Source organism: Lissotriton vulgaris, chromosome 8 (genome assembly GCF_964263255.1).
Source record: "Lissotriton vulgaris chromosome 8, aLisVul1.2, whole genome shotgun sequence".
Lineage (NCBI taxonomy): Eukaryota > Metazoa > Chordata > Amphibia > Caudata > Salamandridae > Lissotriton > Lissotriton vulgaris.
The window spans coordinates 1,386,677,057-1,386,692,347 of NC_141696.1; the positions used below are offsets into that span (position 1 = coordinate 1,386,677,057).

General features: G+C 56.0%; 1 protein-coding gene across 3 annotated transcripts in view; it reads left to right on the plus strand.

Annotated features, from left to right (window-relative positions):
• The window catches only part of DOP1B (DOP1 leucine zipper like protein B), an 870,802-nt gene that overhangs the window by 328,463 nt on the left and 527,048 nt on the right, over positions 1 to 15,291 (plus strand). For all 3 annotated transcript variants that reach the window (XM_086935393.1, XM_086935394.1, XM_086935395.1), the window contains exon 9: positions 6,421 to 6,535. In XM_086935393.1, coding sequence (XP_086791519.1) covers positions 6,421 to 6,535 — 115 coding nt within the window. The remainder of the gene's footprint in view (positions 1 to 6,420; positions 6,536 to 15,291) is intronic.

Below are 15,291 nucleotides of genomic sequence, written 5' to 3' on the forward strand. Positions count from 1 at the left end.
GTCTGGTGCACACATTGATACCACTTTGGCTCACATCGCCTCGGAGGAAGCACTTTGAAAGTTTGATCAAAGATCGGAGCACGGAAGATAGCCTGGGGGCGGAGCGAACTGCGATGCTGTCCAGGCGCCTCGGCTGGGCCTGGTGCTGAAAGCTGCAGATCCATCGGCTGGGCCTGGTGCTGAAAGCTGCTGATCCGGAGGGGACCGGACCCGCCGCGCACCGGAGGATATCGGAGCCCCGCGGACGGTGTCTTGGGGACTCCGCAGACTTTGGATTTGAGTTTTCGCCTTGTCCCTCCGATCAGCGACAGCGACACACTGCGCTATGCGGGTCCCGGCCCCGTGAACGACGACCGAAGGCCTCGACACTGGGATCGGCCCGTCGGAGCCCTCTGATGGAACTGTATGACAACGGCTGCGGGCTTTCTCTGATCGCTGTATCCCGAGGGTCGCCGGCGGTGTTGCCAGCCCGGGCCGCTCTACCTAGCCCCGCCCTGCCGCTATCTTGTCCCTGAGGAGCTGGTGTTGGTGGCCTCCGTCGGTGCCTTTTGGCTGGCGGGCGCTTGTTGTCGCCTCCACTACTGAACTGACTTCCCGAGGGACGTGCTGAAGAGTGTCCCTTGCTTTGGATCCCAGTTGCCGCCCTGGTCGGACGCCGCGACTGGTGGTGACCGGGCCGGACCGCCATTTTGTCGCTTGTGACGCAACACTCTTGCCTGCAGAGCTGTCTCCACATCTGGCGCCCACGGGCGGCTGGGCGACCCTGTTGCGGCCGGACTTAGGCCCCATCCACTGCGGCGATCACGATGACTGGTAGAGGCGGCTCAAAGAAGGGGGACCGCACCCTGCCGGACATGCTCAGCAGGGCCCAGCAACTGCGGGACAGAACGCAGCCGTCGCCGGGGTCTTCCCGGGCCTCAGCAGATGCGACTGGAGGCGAACCACCGGTCACAAGGTCCTTTATGGAGGAATTATTCAGCTCCCTCAAGGAAGACTTTCAGACGTTGAAGAGAGAGGTGGCTAGTGAAGTCCGTGAAGTGCGCATGGAGGTGGAGGGCTTGGCGAGCGGGTTGACTCAGTGGAGACGGCGAGCCAGCGCCGAGACGAAGAGATACTCCATCTTCAACAGGACGTTCTCCGCCTCCGGGAGCAATGTGTCGAGCTCCAGGCCCACTCAGAAGACCTTGAGAACAGGTCCAGGCGGAACAACATCCGGGTGCGGGGTGTCCCATCCGCGGACGAGGGTACCGACTTGGTGGCCTATCTACAGGACCTGTTCCGTGAGATCTTGGGAGAAGGAGCAGACTTCCCTGTCCGCATTGACAGAGCGCATAGGGTGGGTCGACAGCGCCAGTCATCGGCGCCCCCCCCCGGACATTTTGGCATTCTTGCCCGACTTTCCGCTGAAAGAACGCATCATGGCGGAAGCCCGGAAGAAGCAGCCTTTAACTTTCAGGGCGCGGCCTGTGGCGCTCTACCAGGATCTGTCCGCCATCACGCTTCAGAAGCGCAGGTCCTTCAGGATTGCCACTGACTTTTTGCGTGAACACGAGACGCCCTACTCCTGGGGACATCCTTTCCGTCTGATCTTTCCGTGGAACGGAGTGCTGCACCAACTGCGCTCCTTACAAGACATCTGCGGAGTACTGGGCCTCACGGCCACGGAGGAAGATGGAGCTACACCGTCCTGGAGGCGCTCAGAGAGACGGAGCCGACGGAGGTCGACGAGGAGACAGTCACCAGCGAGTGCAAGTCGCCCTGATTCCCCTACTATCAGGGCGGACATGGCGGATGCTTTGAGGGCAGCGGCCAGGGACTTGGCCGACTCCAATGGCGTGGCCTTGACGGCCTGAAATCACTCCGGGGGGAGAGATTCTTAGCCTCTACGACGCTGGGTTTGTGGCCGGGGGGGGCGGGGGGGGGCGGTTGGAGGTGAGTGGCTGGACGTCCACTTTTCTGTTTCCTACGGACTTGCCCGTTTTTTGGGCTTGACTGAGACAATGGGGTGTTTCCATTTGTTTTTGTTTTTGGCTAGTTGCCATGAGTATGTTCTGGGGGGGAGTAAAGGTTGTTTTGTTGTTGGGAGGGTCCCGTCCGATGCTACCCATGCCTGCGCTTGGCCTGTCCCGGCCTCTTCCGCGCGCCTGCCCCGTACGCCCCGCCTACCGACCCCTTGCCTGCTGCATAGCGCTTCTGTTCCCCGGGTAGAATGCCGTCCCTAAAGGTAGTGACCCTGAACGTTAAGGGTCTGAATAACCCTGTGAAGCGTAGAGCGATCCTGTCATTGCTGGAGGGGACGCAGGCGGATATATGCCTCCTGCAGGAGACCCATTTGTTGCCCAGGGATTGCCATAGGCTGCGCTCTGCCAAGTTCCCTACTCAGTTCTTCTCCTCAGCAGCGACCAAGACAGCGGGGGTGGCCATTCTTTTAGCTAGCTCCTTTAGAGGCGAGGTTCTGTATAAATACGCCGAACAGAAGGGGAGGCTCCTTGCATACCGCATGCGCCTGGGAGGTACAGCTTTTACAGTTGGTTCCATTTATAGCCCGAATGATCACCAAGATAGTTTCCTAGATTCAGTGTTGGTGGACGTCACTGCCTCGCCCGATCGCCATGTTATCCTGGGGGGAGACCTGAACATCGTTTTCGACTCGGCTATGGACAGGTCGGCGCAACGCTCCCCGCAGACCGGGGAACTTCCCCGCGCGGTGAAAGATCGGATTGAGGAGATGGATCTGCACGACCTCTGGCGCTCTCTGCACCCCAGTGATAGGGATTACTCCTACTTCTCCCACGCGCACCGCACTTACTCGCGGCTGGATTACCTCCTGGTGAGCGGACCGATGCGCACTGCCGCCGTGGCGGCGGATATCGGGGTCCTGTCCCTGTCTGACCATGCGCCAGTTTCCGGCGTTTTCAAGTGGCCGGGGGCCTCTCCCTCTCGAGGGACGTGGCGTCTTCGCGATACTCTTTTACATAAGAAGTCGGTTGTGAAGCGCATAGGGGAGGTCATTCAGGACTATTTGATCCACAATGGCAACTCCGACACGTCTCAAGCAACGCAGTGGGCAGCTTTGAAAGCGGTCCTCCGAGGGGAATTTATTTCCATCTCCTCAGCCGAAAATAGGGAGCGGCAGCGTAAGAGGGACGAACTGACTGCGCAGGTCAGGGAGCTTGAGCAGGTTCATCGCCGAACAGGGGCTCCGAGAGTTTGGCGGCAATTGAAAGCCGCGAGGAAGCTCTTATCAGCACTAGATCTTGATAGGGCGAAATATGCCGCGTTGCGCCTGAAGCATGCCTTTTACTCAGGGGGAGACAAATGTGGTAAGCTCCTGGCCCATCGACTCCGGGTGGCGCAGCAGCGCAATGTCGTGAAGGAACTGGCGGGAGCGGACGGGGTTACTGTTTCTGGTGACGCGGAGGTGGCGGAATCCTTTCGCAGCTTCTACGAGACACTGTACGCTGGGGAGCCCTCCTCGCCGCGGAACGCCGAGGACTATTTGGAGTCAGTGGCCCTCCCGGTGTTGGACTCCGCCCAGGCGGACCATCTAGAGAGAGACATCCATGTTGAGGAAGTCATCTCCGCTATAGCGCGACTAAAGCACGGTGAGGCCCCGGGCCCGGATGGCTACACAGCTTTGTTTTATAAGACCTTCTGCACCGCTGTGGCCCCAATCCTGGCTCGACTGTTTAACTCCTTCTCCGAGCCTGGCGCTATCCCACCGGACCTCCTCAACGCCACGGTGTCAGTCATCCCGAAACCCGGGAAGGACCGGACCTTGTGTGGTTCGTATAGGCCCATCTCACTCTTGAATGTTGACCTCAAGCTATACACAGGGATTCTAGCGTCCAGGCTTGGTTTACACTTACCGGGACTAGTGGAGGCGGACCAGGCGGGCTTTGTACCCGGTAGACAGACGGTGGACAACACCAAGAGAGTGACGCATGTATTAGAAAAGGCCTCACGTATCCCGGGGGAGCGGATGTTGCTATCAGTTGATGCGGAGAAGGCCTTTGACAGGGTTCATTGGCCGTACCTTGAGCTGGTTCTCGGGAAACTGGGTATCGGTGAGAAGTTCCGCACCATGGTTTTCAACTGTTACAAAAGTCCATCGGCGTCTGTGCGAGTCAATGGGTGCAGCTCCGGTAGTTTTGCCATCGAACGCGGTACGAGACAAGGTTGTCCCCTCTCGCCGCTTCTGTTCGCCCTTTATATGGAGCCGTTTGCTCAGAGGATTCGCAATAATCCTGACGCCATTGGGGTTAAGATGGGCCAATATGTCCACACAGTCAGTCTTTACGCGGACGACGTCTTGCTGACCCTAGACGACCCCAAGAGGTCACTCCCTGCTTGCGTCCGGGAACTGGACGCCTCTGCGCGAGTAGCCGGCTTCAAAATGAATATGAGCAAGTCGGTGGCGTTGGACGTGTCACTGACTGCGGACACCAGGAGAGACCTCCAACGTCTTTTTCCCATGCAGTGGTCCTCGATGGCGCCCACACTGTCCGAGATGGTCACAGCCAATTACACTTCCCTCAGCAGGAAGATCAAGGAGGAACTTGGCCGGTGGAACAAGGGTCTGCTGTCGTGGCTGGGTCGTATCGCGGCGGTTAAGATGACGGTGCTGCCCCAGATTCTGTACCTCTTCCGCGCTCTACCTCTCCAACCCCCTGTGGGTTGGATACAGCAAACGCAAGCTGACATCTCCCGCTTCGTTTGGCAAGGCCGCAAGCCGCGGATGAAGAGGGTCCTCTCCACGCTTGCTCCGGAGGCGGGAGGTCTTGGCATCCCGGACCTCCGGAAATACTTTCAAGCGGCACAATTGCGATACTTGGTGGAGTGGAGCAGGTGGGAATCCGATAAACACTGGCTGTTTCAAGACCAGGCAGTGGCGGGCCGCACCCTCCAGGAGGTTCCGTTCTTGCGCCGCACGCATCGCCCTGCTAATCTCTACGCCTCTTTTGTCACGCGGACCCCCCTGCGGGTGTGGGACGCGGTTTGCGAAGCCCGTGACTTGACCACCTTCCCCTCGCCGTTCACGCCCATAGTGGGTAACCCGGACTTTGCACCAGGCCTGAAGCCGGGAGCCTTTTCCCACTGGGTGAGCGCGGGTTGCAGGGCGCTTTTCCAGATCTATGGGCCGGAGGGCGTGATTCCCTTCCAGCAACTCCGACAGGACTTCGGCCTGACGGAGATGGACAGACTGCGCTATATGCAGGTCCGACACTGGGCTCTCCAACCCCAAGTGCGCGACACCGCAGCTCGCCAAATCACACCATATGAGCGGTGGTTGGTGACCCGGACCTCGGACGCCAAGCTCATTACTGATTTGTATAAATTCCTTCAACCCCCGACGTTTCACTATCATAACCCAGGGAGGGAGCGCTGGCACAGAGAATTGGGTAGAACACTTAGTCATAAAGAATGGGACAAAATTGCATATCGGGCGAGGCACTCTGCATACCACACTGGACTTACAGAGACATTTACTAAAGTGTCTACTTATTGGTACTACACCCCGGAGAGGCTGTACGAAATGCAGAAACACACTGACAAGGGGTGTTGGCGGGGCTGCGGACAGGAGGGTACTCTCTTGCACATTCTTTGGGCTTGCCCGGTGCTGACTGCTTATTGGAAGGAGGTCTTGGATGAGGTAGATAAGCATTTTGAGATTGAGCTGCCACGCTTCCCAGCGTATGTTCTGTTAGGCCTTCCCAATGATCTCATGTACCCGTTGAAGTCCCGTAGGGGTAGGCAGATTGCTATCGCGCTAGGCTCAGCAGTCCAGAATATTCTTATTCACTGGCGCACTGCCACTGCCCCCTCCATTACTGGTTGGTTGCATAGACTCTGGCAGGTGTTGGGTATGGAGAAGATGTCGCTTACAGTGGCTGGGGATGTGGATCAACTCGAGGAATTGTGGCAACCATTCCTAGCACTACTGTCCACGGAATTCCGGGAACTCACCTGCCCGAGATACCTTCGCCTTCTCAGGCTTACGCCTCCGGTGGATTAGAGTGTACAGAAGATAGGGGCATGGGGGATGGAGTGTGGGCTGTTTGGGGCGGGTTATCTTGAGACAGGGCTATTGGACGGGGGAGTTGGGGTGTTGTTTCTTTTTTTTTTCCTTTATCGGGGTGGGGGGATGGAGGAGTGGGGTTAGGCCTTATTGGATCGCTGATGGCTACTCGCGCTCGACCTTGGGTGGGGTGCTGGAGTGCATGAGAATGTTACACAAACTGCCTAAATGCCTTATATTTGTTGTATTTTCCTTCTGAACCACCGGACTACTTTTGATTACCGCTCCTGAGATACGCTTCTTCTTGCTGTACTGTATGTAACCTTAACCTCCTCTCCCCTACCCCATGTTTTTTGTCTTAATAAAAATGCTTTAAACCTAAAATATCTGTTTATTTGCAGGCTGTGATCGAAATTTTACATCAGAAGATCTCCAGTTCCGACTTGGAACCGGGACAGCATACATATCTGAAACCATTCCGTATCCTCATAAGTCTTCTGGATAAACCTGAGATAGGTAATTTCATGTTCATTATCTTTTGTTTTTAAGTTTGTGATTAACTTGTAAGAACACCCATCTAAAATGACAGTAGTGCATAGAAATACATGCTTCTGGTTGGGGCTAATTCAAAACACACAGCTACTTTTTACAAAACCCAAAACAGGCATTTTTTGAGCTTCTGTTTTAGCTGAATTCAATCATTTTCACTGTCCTGTTCCTTAACAACACCTTCCTCTGGACCTGGATTGTGTTCTTTTTAAGATTTTTCTTTCCTGAGATACCATATAAGGCAAAATTGGGCACCAGTTCCCTTCTCCCTTCGTATAATGCAGTTAAAGAATGATCCAAAATGTGCAGTAATTGATCAATGTATGTGTCTCATGTGCGCAGGTCCCTTTCTAATCCTGGTGCACTTGAAAAGACTACTGAGATTAGGTGCAAAAATTGTGGATATGTAAGGAGGTCTACACAATGCCACTTGTTAGTGACTAAAGAGAATGTTTATTACCTTTGCACTGTTAAATGTATGATGGGGATGCTTTCTCCATCAGCAGAAAATACAATATGGGTAGTCTTGTAAGTGCTAATGCTTGGATGGTCCAAATAACGAATTTGGCCGAGGTCATAAGGGAATTGATGCATAAAAGTCAAGTCCCACATGTCGCCCAAAACAGTTATTAGGAGCGATGTCTGTATTCCCCGCAAAGGATGAAATGGGCCGAATGGGTACATACAATTCAGAGCCAAAAAAAAAACACCACACAACCACCTATACGTAACATAAAAACCCAGTAATGGTGGAGTTGCAAAATGAGATGAAAACTCAAAAATTGCAAAGTCACCAACTGATGAGCTAATGCCTCAAGACAAGCTCGAGTCTCAGGCACATTCGAAGAATATGCAAAATAAACAATTGATGGACGGAATGCTGGACAATGCAAACATTCACCTCTAGTCACAAGGATCTGGGTTTAATCCATCATTCTTTTGCTCACCACACCACTCCAGTTTAGACCCAGCCATATGCAAATTAGTTTTGACCCTGTTCCTTGTGGGAACAGTCCAGCCCGAACTGCCAAGACAGGTCCTCTCTGGACCGGAAACAAGCATCCTGGGACCAGTTTCAGGGCATCACCCTTCACCAGCCAGGCTAGCTTGAACCCAGTGGTGCAGTGAGCACGGGACCCACATCTGCTTGTTTCCAATCCAGGGATGACCTGGCCTGGCAGTTCGGGCTAGACTGTTCTCATTGGGCGCAGGGTCAAGACTGATTTGCATATGGCTGGATCCAAAAAGGAATTGCATGGTGAGTAAAAAAATGATGGATTTAGGCCCTGATCTCTGTACTGGGGTGAATGTATGATATTGTTCTGCATTCTGTCCATCAATTGTTCTTTTTACATTGGAAGAACATGGCAGGTTTAGCCATAGCCAAATACTCCTTTATAAACGTTAACACTTCTCATAAAACTGATATCTGGACTTTAGCATCAGTGTTTTCAATAATGGGGAACAGTAAAGACCTTCTGCAGAAGGTGTGCTATGAAGTCAGGACACTTCTGTTTTCTTTGGAAGGCAAGTGGCTCTGGCATTTTGACAACCATAAGCGATTTTCAAAGTCATTCAACATGCACTCTTGAGCCTCATATGTCCTATAGAGCTCCTTCACGGATTTTGAGTGTTTATAGACACTATGTTAAGATTTTGACAGTTCCGTTTTGACGTAAGTGACCCTGTCCCTGATTTCCACACTTTTCCTTTTACGCTAGTACATCTTGTCCAAAAGGGTCTTAAGGGCAGTGGCAATGAGTTTCAAGATGTCCTTCAAACTGCATTCTGGCTGGGCAGTAGATGATGTAGGTTATCCCCCTGATGGTTTCAGGGAGAGGTACGAACTACTGGCTTCTGATCCTCCTCTCTATCGGCAAACATCTGGAAAGCCTGCACCTATCCATGTTTTCCATTTCTTTCCATATTTACCCATTGTTCGGTTTGGGCATAGATGCTACTATATGCAAGCTAGCCTTCGGAAAGTGTGTGCCAAACTGTTAGCACCTTACAGGGAAAATAGGTCCAGTCGGGTGACACCACAGCTGGAAGGAAAGATTATGTAAGTCAGCAGACTCATATGTTTCATGAAGAGGGTGGTGCCACCAGCAATAGTAGATGGCCTCTGTAGCTGTATGAGAATCACAAACAGAAACCCCTGGATTCCATAAAGAGGAGGTATGTGCAGTCCGTATAAAGTCAGAACAAAGAATCAAACCTGTGCAGCGTAAAGTAGCTCTATGTCCTTAGGACAGCAGATTTGCAGGGGGAAGGTCAATCAATCAATCTGAAAGAAACACGTTAGTATTAGATTCCTTACCTTAGAATAACCCCAGGCGTCAGTCTGGATCCGGAAACTTTTGCGTAGCAGTACCCCTGCGCGTCGGTAGGCGTCCCCTGCGGCTCCGCATCCGTCGTTGGCGTCGTGGGCCGTGATGACGTCGCTGGAGTATATAGACGCCGCCTCCGCGCGCTGACGTCAGTTCTTCTTTTTTCTGCGCCAGTTAGCGCAGATCCGAAGAGCAGTACTCCGGTCTGTTGACCAAGTTTTTTGATCTTTTTTGATCTTTGAATCTTCTACGGTGCCGGTAGGATGCCCGGTTTTAAGAACTGTGACGACTGTGACCGGACGATGTCGGTCACGGATCATCACCGACTCTGCCTCCGGTGCCTGGGCCCCGACCACGACGTGGACGCCTGCGTCGACTGCCGGGCTCTGACTAATAAAGCTAGACGGGAGCGGTCCCGCAAGCTGCTCGAGCTCCGGGTGTCGGCCCGTGTCGAGAGCGGTCCCGGTCCGGCCGGAGGTCAAGGGAGCGATCGAGGGAGCGGTCGCGGAGTCGTCACGGACGCTCCGGGAGCCGTCACCACTCTTCTGGTTCCTCAGGTAGGAAGCACAAAAAGTCGGGGCGTCGTCATCGTACCCCCGACTCCCCCCCCCCCCCCCTTCCCCTTCCCCTTCCCCTCCCCCTCCCCTTCCCCCCCCCCCGACGCTCGCCCGAGGGGGCAGGGGGTTCGGGTGACCCCATCCCCGCGGCTCCACGTGAGTCGCCGACGCGGCCTGCTCCATACCCTGCGGTCCCTGGGCAAGGCGCGTCCCCCGAGGAGCTAGAGGCGTTCCTCGTGGCCATGAGGGCTCTTTCTCCTCCGGCGGGTTCCGCGGCGCCTTCGGGCCCTGTGAACCCGTCTGGGGGCCCAAGCGGTTCGGGTGACCCTGCCTCGACGCCGTCGGGTGCTCCGGCCCCGGCGCCGCTGACGCCTCCGATCCCGGCGCCGCAGGGGTCCTCGGGGTCGACGCCGACTGGTCAACCGGCCTCTCCGGCGCCGATTCCATCGGGGCAACCCATGGCGCCGCCCCCCCGCGGCGCCGGTTCCCCGGTGCCGGCTCCGGGCGGCGCCGTCCCCATTCCCTCTCCGAATCCGGACGCGGAGTCGGACCGGCGTCGATGGGGCCTGTGAACCCCTAGGAGCCGGTCTACATCGTTGACTCCGAGTATGGTGAGGATGTAGAATACGGAGAAAGGTGGGAGGGGTCTGAGGACCCTCTGACACGCGAGTGTCAGTATGACATGGACTGAACAGGTGACTTGGGTGACGCCAGTGGTCTGGATGACTCCCCCAACCCTGGTTTTGTCTCGCCTCCTACCGTGGCTACGGAGGAGGGGGCTGCCTATTCAGTGGTGTTGATGAGGGCTGCCAAGGCCTTACACCTTGAGCTCCCCGTCGAGGCCGTGAGGATAACATCCTCACCGAGGTCCTCAAACCGCAGTCATGCCCACAGGAGCCACTGCTGCCGTTTAACGCGGCCTTAACGGACGTTCTTTTGGGCACGTGGTCCAGGCCCGCTTCAGGTTCGCCTGTTGATAGGAACGTGGCCAGACGCCACCGTCCGTGTGCGGACGACCCCAAGTTTCTGTCCACCCACCCCACCCCTGAGAGTCTGGTGATCCAGGCCTCCACCTCCCAAACCGCATTCCCGTCGGCCCCGCCTGACAGGGAATCAAAGAGGTACGACCAGTATGGCAGAAAGGTCTTCTCGTCCCTGAGTCTGGGACTGCGGTCTTGCAACACCGCGTGCCTCTTGGGCCGCTACACCCACTCTCTGTAGGACACGGTCGCGGACCTGCTGCCTGAATGCCCCCCGGAGGTACGGGCTAAGCTCGGCAAGGCTATGATTGAAGGCCGAGACGCAGCAAGATATTCCATCAGGTGTGGTCTTGATACGACCGACTCGCTGGGCAGAGCGATGTCCACGACGGTGGCGATTCGTCGCCACGCCTGGCTGAGATCCGCCAACTTCTCGGCTGATGTCCAGAATGCCTTAATGGACACGTTTGATGGCAGTCGCCTGTTTGGCGACAAAGCGGACCATGCGCTGGAGCGCTTCAAGGACTCCAGGGTCACGGCCAAGTCCTTAGGTCTCTCGACCCAGCACCAGCAAACGGGTTCGTTTCGCTCCTTTCGTGGCCAAGGAAGGGGCGGTCCCACACGTGCTGCCAGCCACGCACCGCAACAGACTTATCAACGCGGTGGCAGCCGTGGAAACCGCCGTGGTGGCGGTCGGGGACAGCGGCGAGGTCAGGCCACACCTCCCCCCGCAGCATCTGCCACTAAATCCTCCTAGTCCGAGCTTTCAGGCCCATGTGACACCGGTGGGAGGCAGGGTTCACCATCACCTCTCCCACTGGCGCACAATTACGTCGGACAGGTGGGTGCTGCAGCTCGTCCGAAGGGGATACTGCCTCCCCTTCGAGACTACTCCTCCAGCCATGCCACCGCAGAACCACCGTGTGTCGGGGGACCACTTGGCACTTCTGAGGGAGGAAGTTACGGCCCTCTTGGCCAAGGGGGCCATCGAGCACGTTCCTGGGCCAGAAGTAGGACGTGGTTGCTATTCCCACTACTTTCTGGTGCCCAACAAGGACAAAGGGGGCCTACGTCCTATCTTGGATCTAAGGAACGTCAACGGCTTCCTCCGGAAGGAGAAGTTCAAGATGTTGACTTTAGCTCAGGTTCTGGCTGCTCTAGACCCGCAAGACTGGATGGTAGCGTTGGACTTGCAGGATGCGTATTTTCACATCCCCGTCCTGCCGGCCCACCGGCGTTACCTGCGGTTCACGGTAGGCCTCGAGCATTTTCAGTTTATCGTGCTCCCCTTCGGCCTTACAAGCGCCCCACGGGTGTTCATCAAGGTGATGGCGGTGGTCGCAGCTCATCTGCGCAGATTGGGGGTTTCAGTCTTCCCCTATCTAGACGACTGGTTGTTGAAGCCGGGCTCGCCCCAGACAGTCGTCCACCACCTTCAGATGACGGCAGACCTCCTGCACGCGCTGGGGTTCTCCATCAATGTGCCGAAATCACACCTGTGTCCCTCTCAAAAGCTCCTTTTCATCGGAGCGGTTCTCGACTCGGCGCAGTTTCGGGTCTATCCTCCGGAACGGCGAGTCCAGGATATACAGGCTTTGATTCCCATTTTCCAGCCGTTATCCCGGGTTTCGGTCAGGTTGACGCTGCGGCTGCTGGGGCTGATGGCTTCCTGCATCCTTCTGGTGCATCACGCCCGGTGGCGGATGCGGGCTCTGCAGTGGGACCTGAAGTTTCAGTGGGCCCAGCATCAGGGCAACCTGTCCGACCATGTCTTGATCTCAGAGGGCACTGCAAGACAACTGCAGTGGTGGCTTACGGACCGCGATTGGGTCAGAGGCAGATCCCTCTCCCTTCTCCAACCGGAGCACGTTGTTGTGACGGACGCGTCTCTCCAGGGCTGGGGAGGCCACTTGGGAGAGGCAGAGATCAGAGGCATCTGGTCTCCGGCGAAGTCCCGGCTCCATATAAACTTGTTGGAGCTCCGGGCGATTCGTTTGGCACTGAAAGCATTCCTCCCCTTTGTCAACGGGAGTGTAGTGCAGGTGTTCACGGAAAACACCACCGCCATGTGGTACTGCAACAAGCAGGGCGGGGTGGGGTCGTGGACCCTTTGCCAGGAGGCTCTGCGCCTCTGGCAATGGCTGGATCGTCAGGGCGTGACTCTGACGGTTCAACACCTGGCAGGTTCTCTGAACGCCAGGGCGGACGAACTCAGCCGTCGGTGCTCGATGGATCACGAATGGCGTCTGAACTCGGACGTGGCGCAAGGCCTCTTTCGGCAATGGGGAGAGCCTTGGTTAGATCTATTCGCCACAGAAGAGAACGCGCAATGTCATCAGTTCTGCGCGTTGGAGTTTCCAAGACAGCACTCGCACGGCGACGCCTTTCGGCGCGATTGGAGTTGCGGTCTGTTATACGCCTTTCCGCCTATACCACTTCTGCCCAGAGTGCTGAAGAAGATCAGGCGCGACCGGGCCCAAGTCATCCTTGTGGCTCCGGACTGGGCTCGAAGATACTGGTATCCCGAGCTACTCAGCATGTCAGTCGGTCCCCCGATCCGCCTGCCCCTTCAGGAGGACTTTCTGTCGCAGCAGCAGGGGACGGTCCTCCACCCGAACCTGTCCAGCCTCCACCTCCATGCGTGGAGATTGAGCGGCGGCAGTTGAGGCCATTTGACTTGCCTCCTGAAGTCTGTGATGTGATTCTGGCAGCCAGGCGTTCCTCCACGAAATCGGTATACGCCTGTCGGTGGAACAAGTTTGTGGCATGGCGCACAGCAAAGGCTGTGGATCCTCTTTCTGCCCCTCTTTCTGAGGTTCTTCTTTTCCTTCTTTCTCTTGCCCAGCAGGGCTCTGCTCTGGGCACTATCAAGGGCTACCTTTCTGCCCTTTCGGCCTTTCTGAGGCTGCCTGATCAACCTTCTTTGTTCAAGTCCCCCATTGTAACAAGATTCTTGAAGGGCATCACACACATGTATCCACCTGTTCCGTTTGTGATGCCTCAGTGGGACTTGAACCTGGTTCTAACATTCTTGATGTGTGCTCCCTTTGAGCCCCTTCATTCCTGTCCTCTCCGTCTCCTGACTTTAAAGACGGCCTTCCTGGTTGCCATCACCTCTGCCAGGAGGGTGAGTGAGCTCCAGGCTCTTTCTGTCAAACCTCCTTTCATGTCCATTGATCCAGACAAGGTGGTTCTGAGAACTAGACCTTCTTTCCTGCCCAAAGTTGTCTCTGCTTTTCACATCGGGCAGTCCATCACCCTCCCTTCCTTCTTCCCGCCTCCGCATCCTTCAAAGGATGAAGAACGGCTCCATCGTCTGGACCCAAAACGTGCGCTTTCATTTTATATGGATCGCACACGCCAGTTCCGGGTGGATGACCAACTGGATGACCAACTGTTTGTTGGCTACATGGGTGCGAAGAAGGGACGGGCGGTACATAAATGGACCATCTCACGGTGGGTCGTTCTGTGCATCAAAGCGTGCTACTCTTTGGCTCGGAAGGACCCTCCTGTTGGGCTGAGGGCCCATTCCACTCGGGCCACGGCGGCTAATACTGCCCTGGGCCGGGGAGTCCCCTTGCAGGACATTTGCCAGGCGGCTACGTGGGCCTCGCTGCACACCTTTGCGAGGCACTACTGCCTGGACAGCCAAGTCCGGAGGGATGGCTTCTTTGGCCGTTCTGTCCTCCAGGACTTTCTGGTGTAGGAATGTATTGGTTCGCAGACCCACCACCGGGGTTGGTATTGCTGGGGTATCTATTCTAAGGTAAGGAATCTAATACTAACGTGTTTCTTTCAGATGAACAAGTTACTTACCTTCGGTAACGATATATCTGTAAGAAACATTAGTTAGTATTAGATTCCCAACCCACCCATCCTCCCCGTTCTGCGAACTGATACCTAGGGTTAAGGACATCCCTTTCAGGGCCCTAGTTTCAAATGGCACCAGTGTTGGTTCTCACATGGCTCTGCGTGTTCTGGCGCGGAAATGCTGTGTGCAAAGAACTGACGTCAGCGCGCGGAGGCGGCGTCTATATACTCCAGCGACTTCATCACGGCGCACGACGCCAACTACGGACGTGGAGCCGCAGGGGATGCCTGCAGACGACGCCTACCGACGCGCAGGGGTACTGCTACGCAAAAGTTTCCGGATCCAGACTGACGCCTGGGGTTATTCTAAGGTAAGGAATCTAATACTAACTAAGAGTATTTGTAAAGCGCGCTACTCACCTGCTAGGGTCTCAAGGCGGGGGGGGGGTGGGAGAAGATGGGGGAGGGGGGCTGCTACTGCTCGAAAAGCCAAGTCTTGAGTTGCTTCCTGAAGGAGAGATGGTCCTGGGTGAGTCGTAGGTGGATGGGGAGGGTGTTCCAGGTCTTGGCCGCCAGGTAGGTGAAGGATTTTCCTCCGGTGGTGGTTCTGCGGATCCGTGGGATGAGGGCGAGGCTGGCAGAGCGGAGCTGACGGGTTGGCGTGTAGAACGTGAGGCGGTTGTTGAGGTATTCGGGGCCCAAGTCGTGGAGAGCCTTGTGTGCGTGGGTGAGTAGTCTGAACGTGATCCTTTTGCTGATGGGGAGCCAGTGCATGTCCCTCAGGTGGGCGGAGATGTGGCTGTGTCGGGGGATGTCCAAGACGAGTCGTGCTGAGGCGTTCTGGCTGCGCTGGAGTCTTTTCTGTAGTTTGGCGGTGGTCCCAGCGTAGAGGGCGTTCCCGTAGTCCAGACGGCTGGTAATGAGGGCCTGGGTGACCGTTTTCCTGGTTCCAGTGGGGATCCAGCGGAAGATCTTACGGAGCTTGCGGAGTGTGTTGAAGCAGGAGGAGGTAACGGCGTTAACTTGCCTGGCCATCGTGAGGGAGG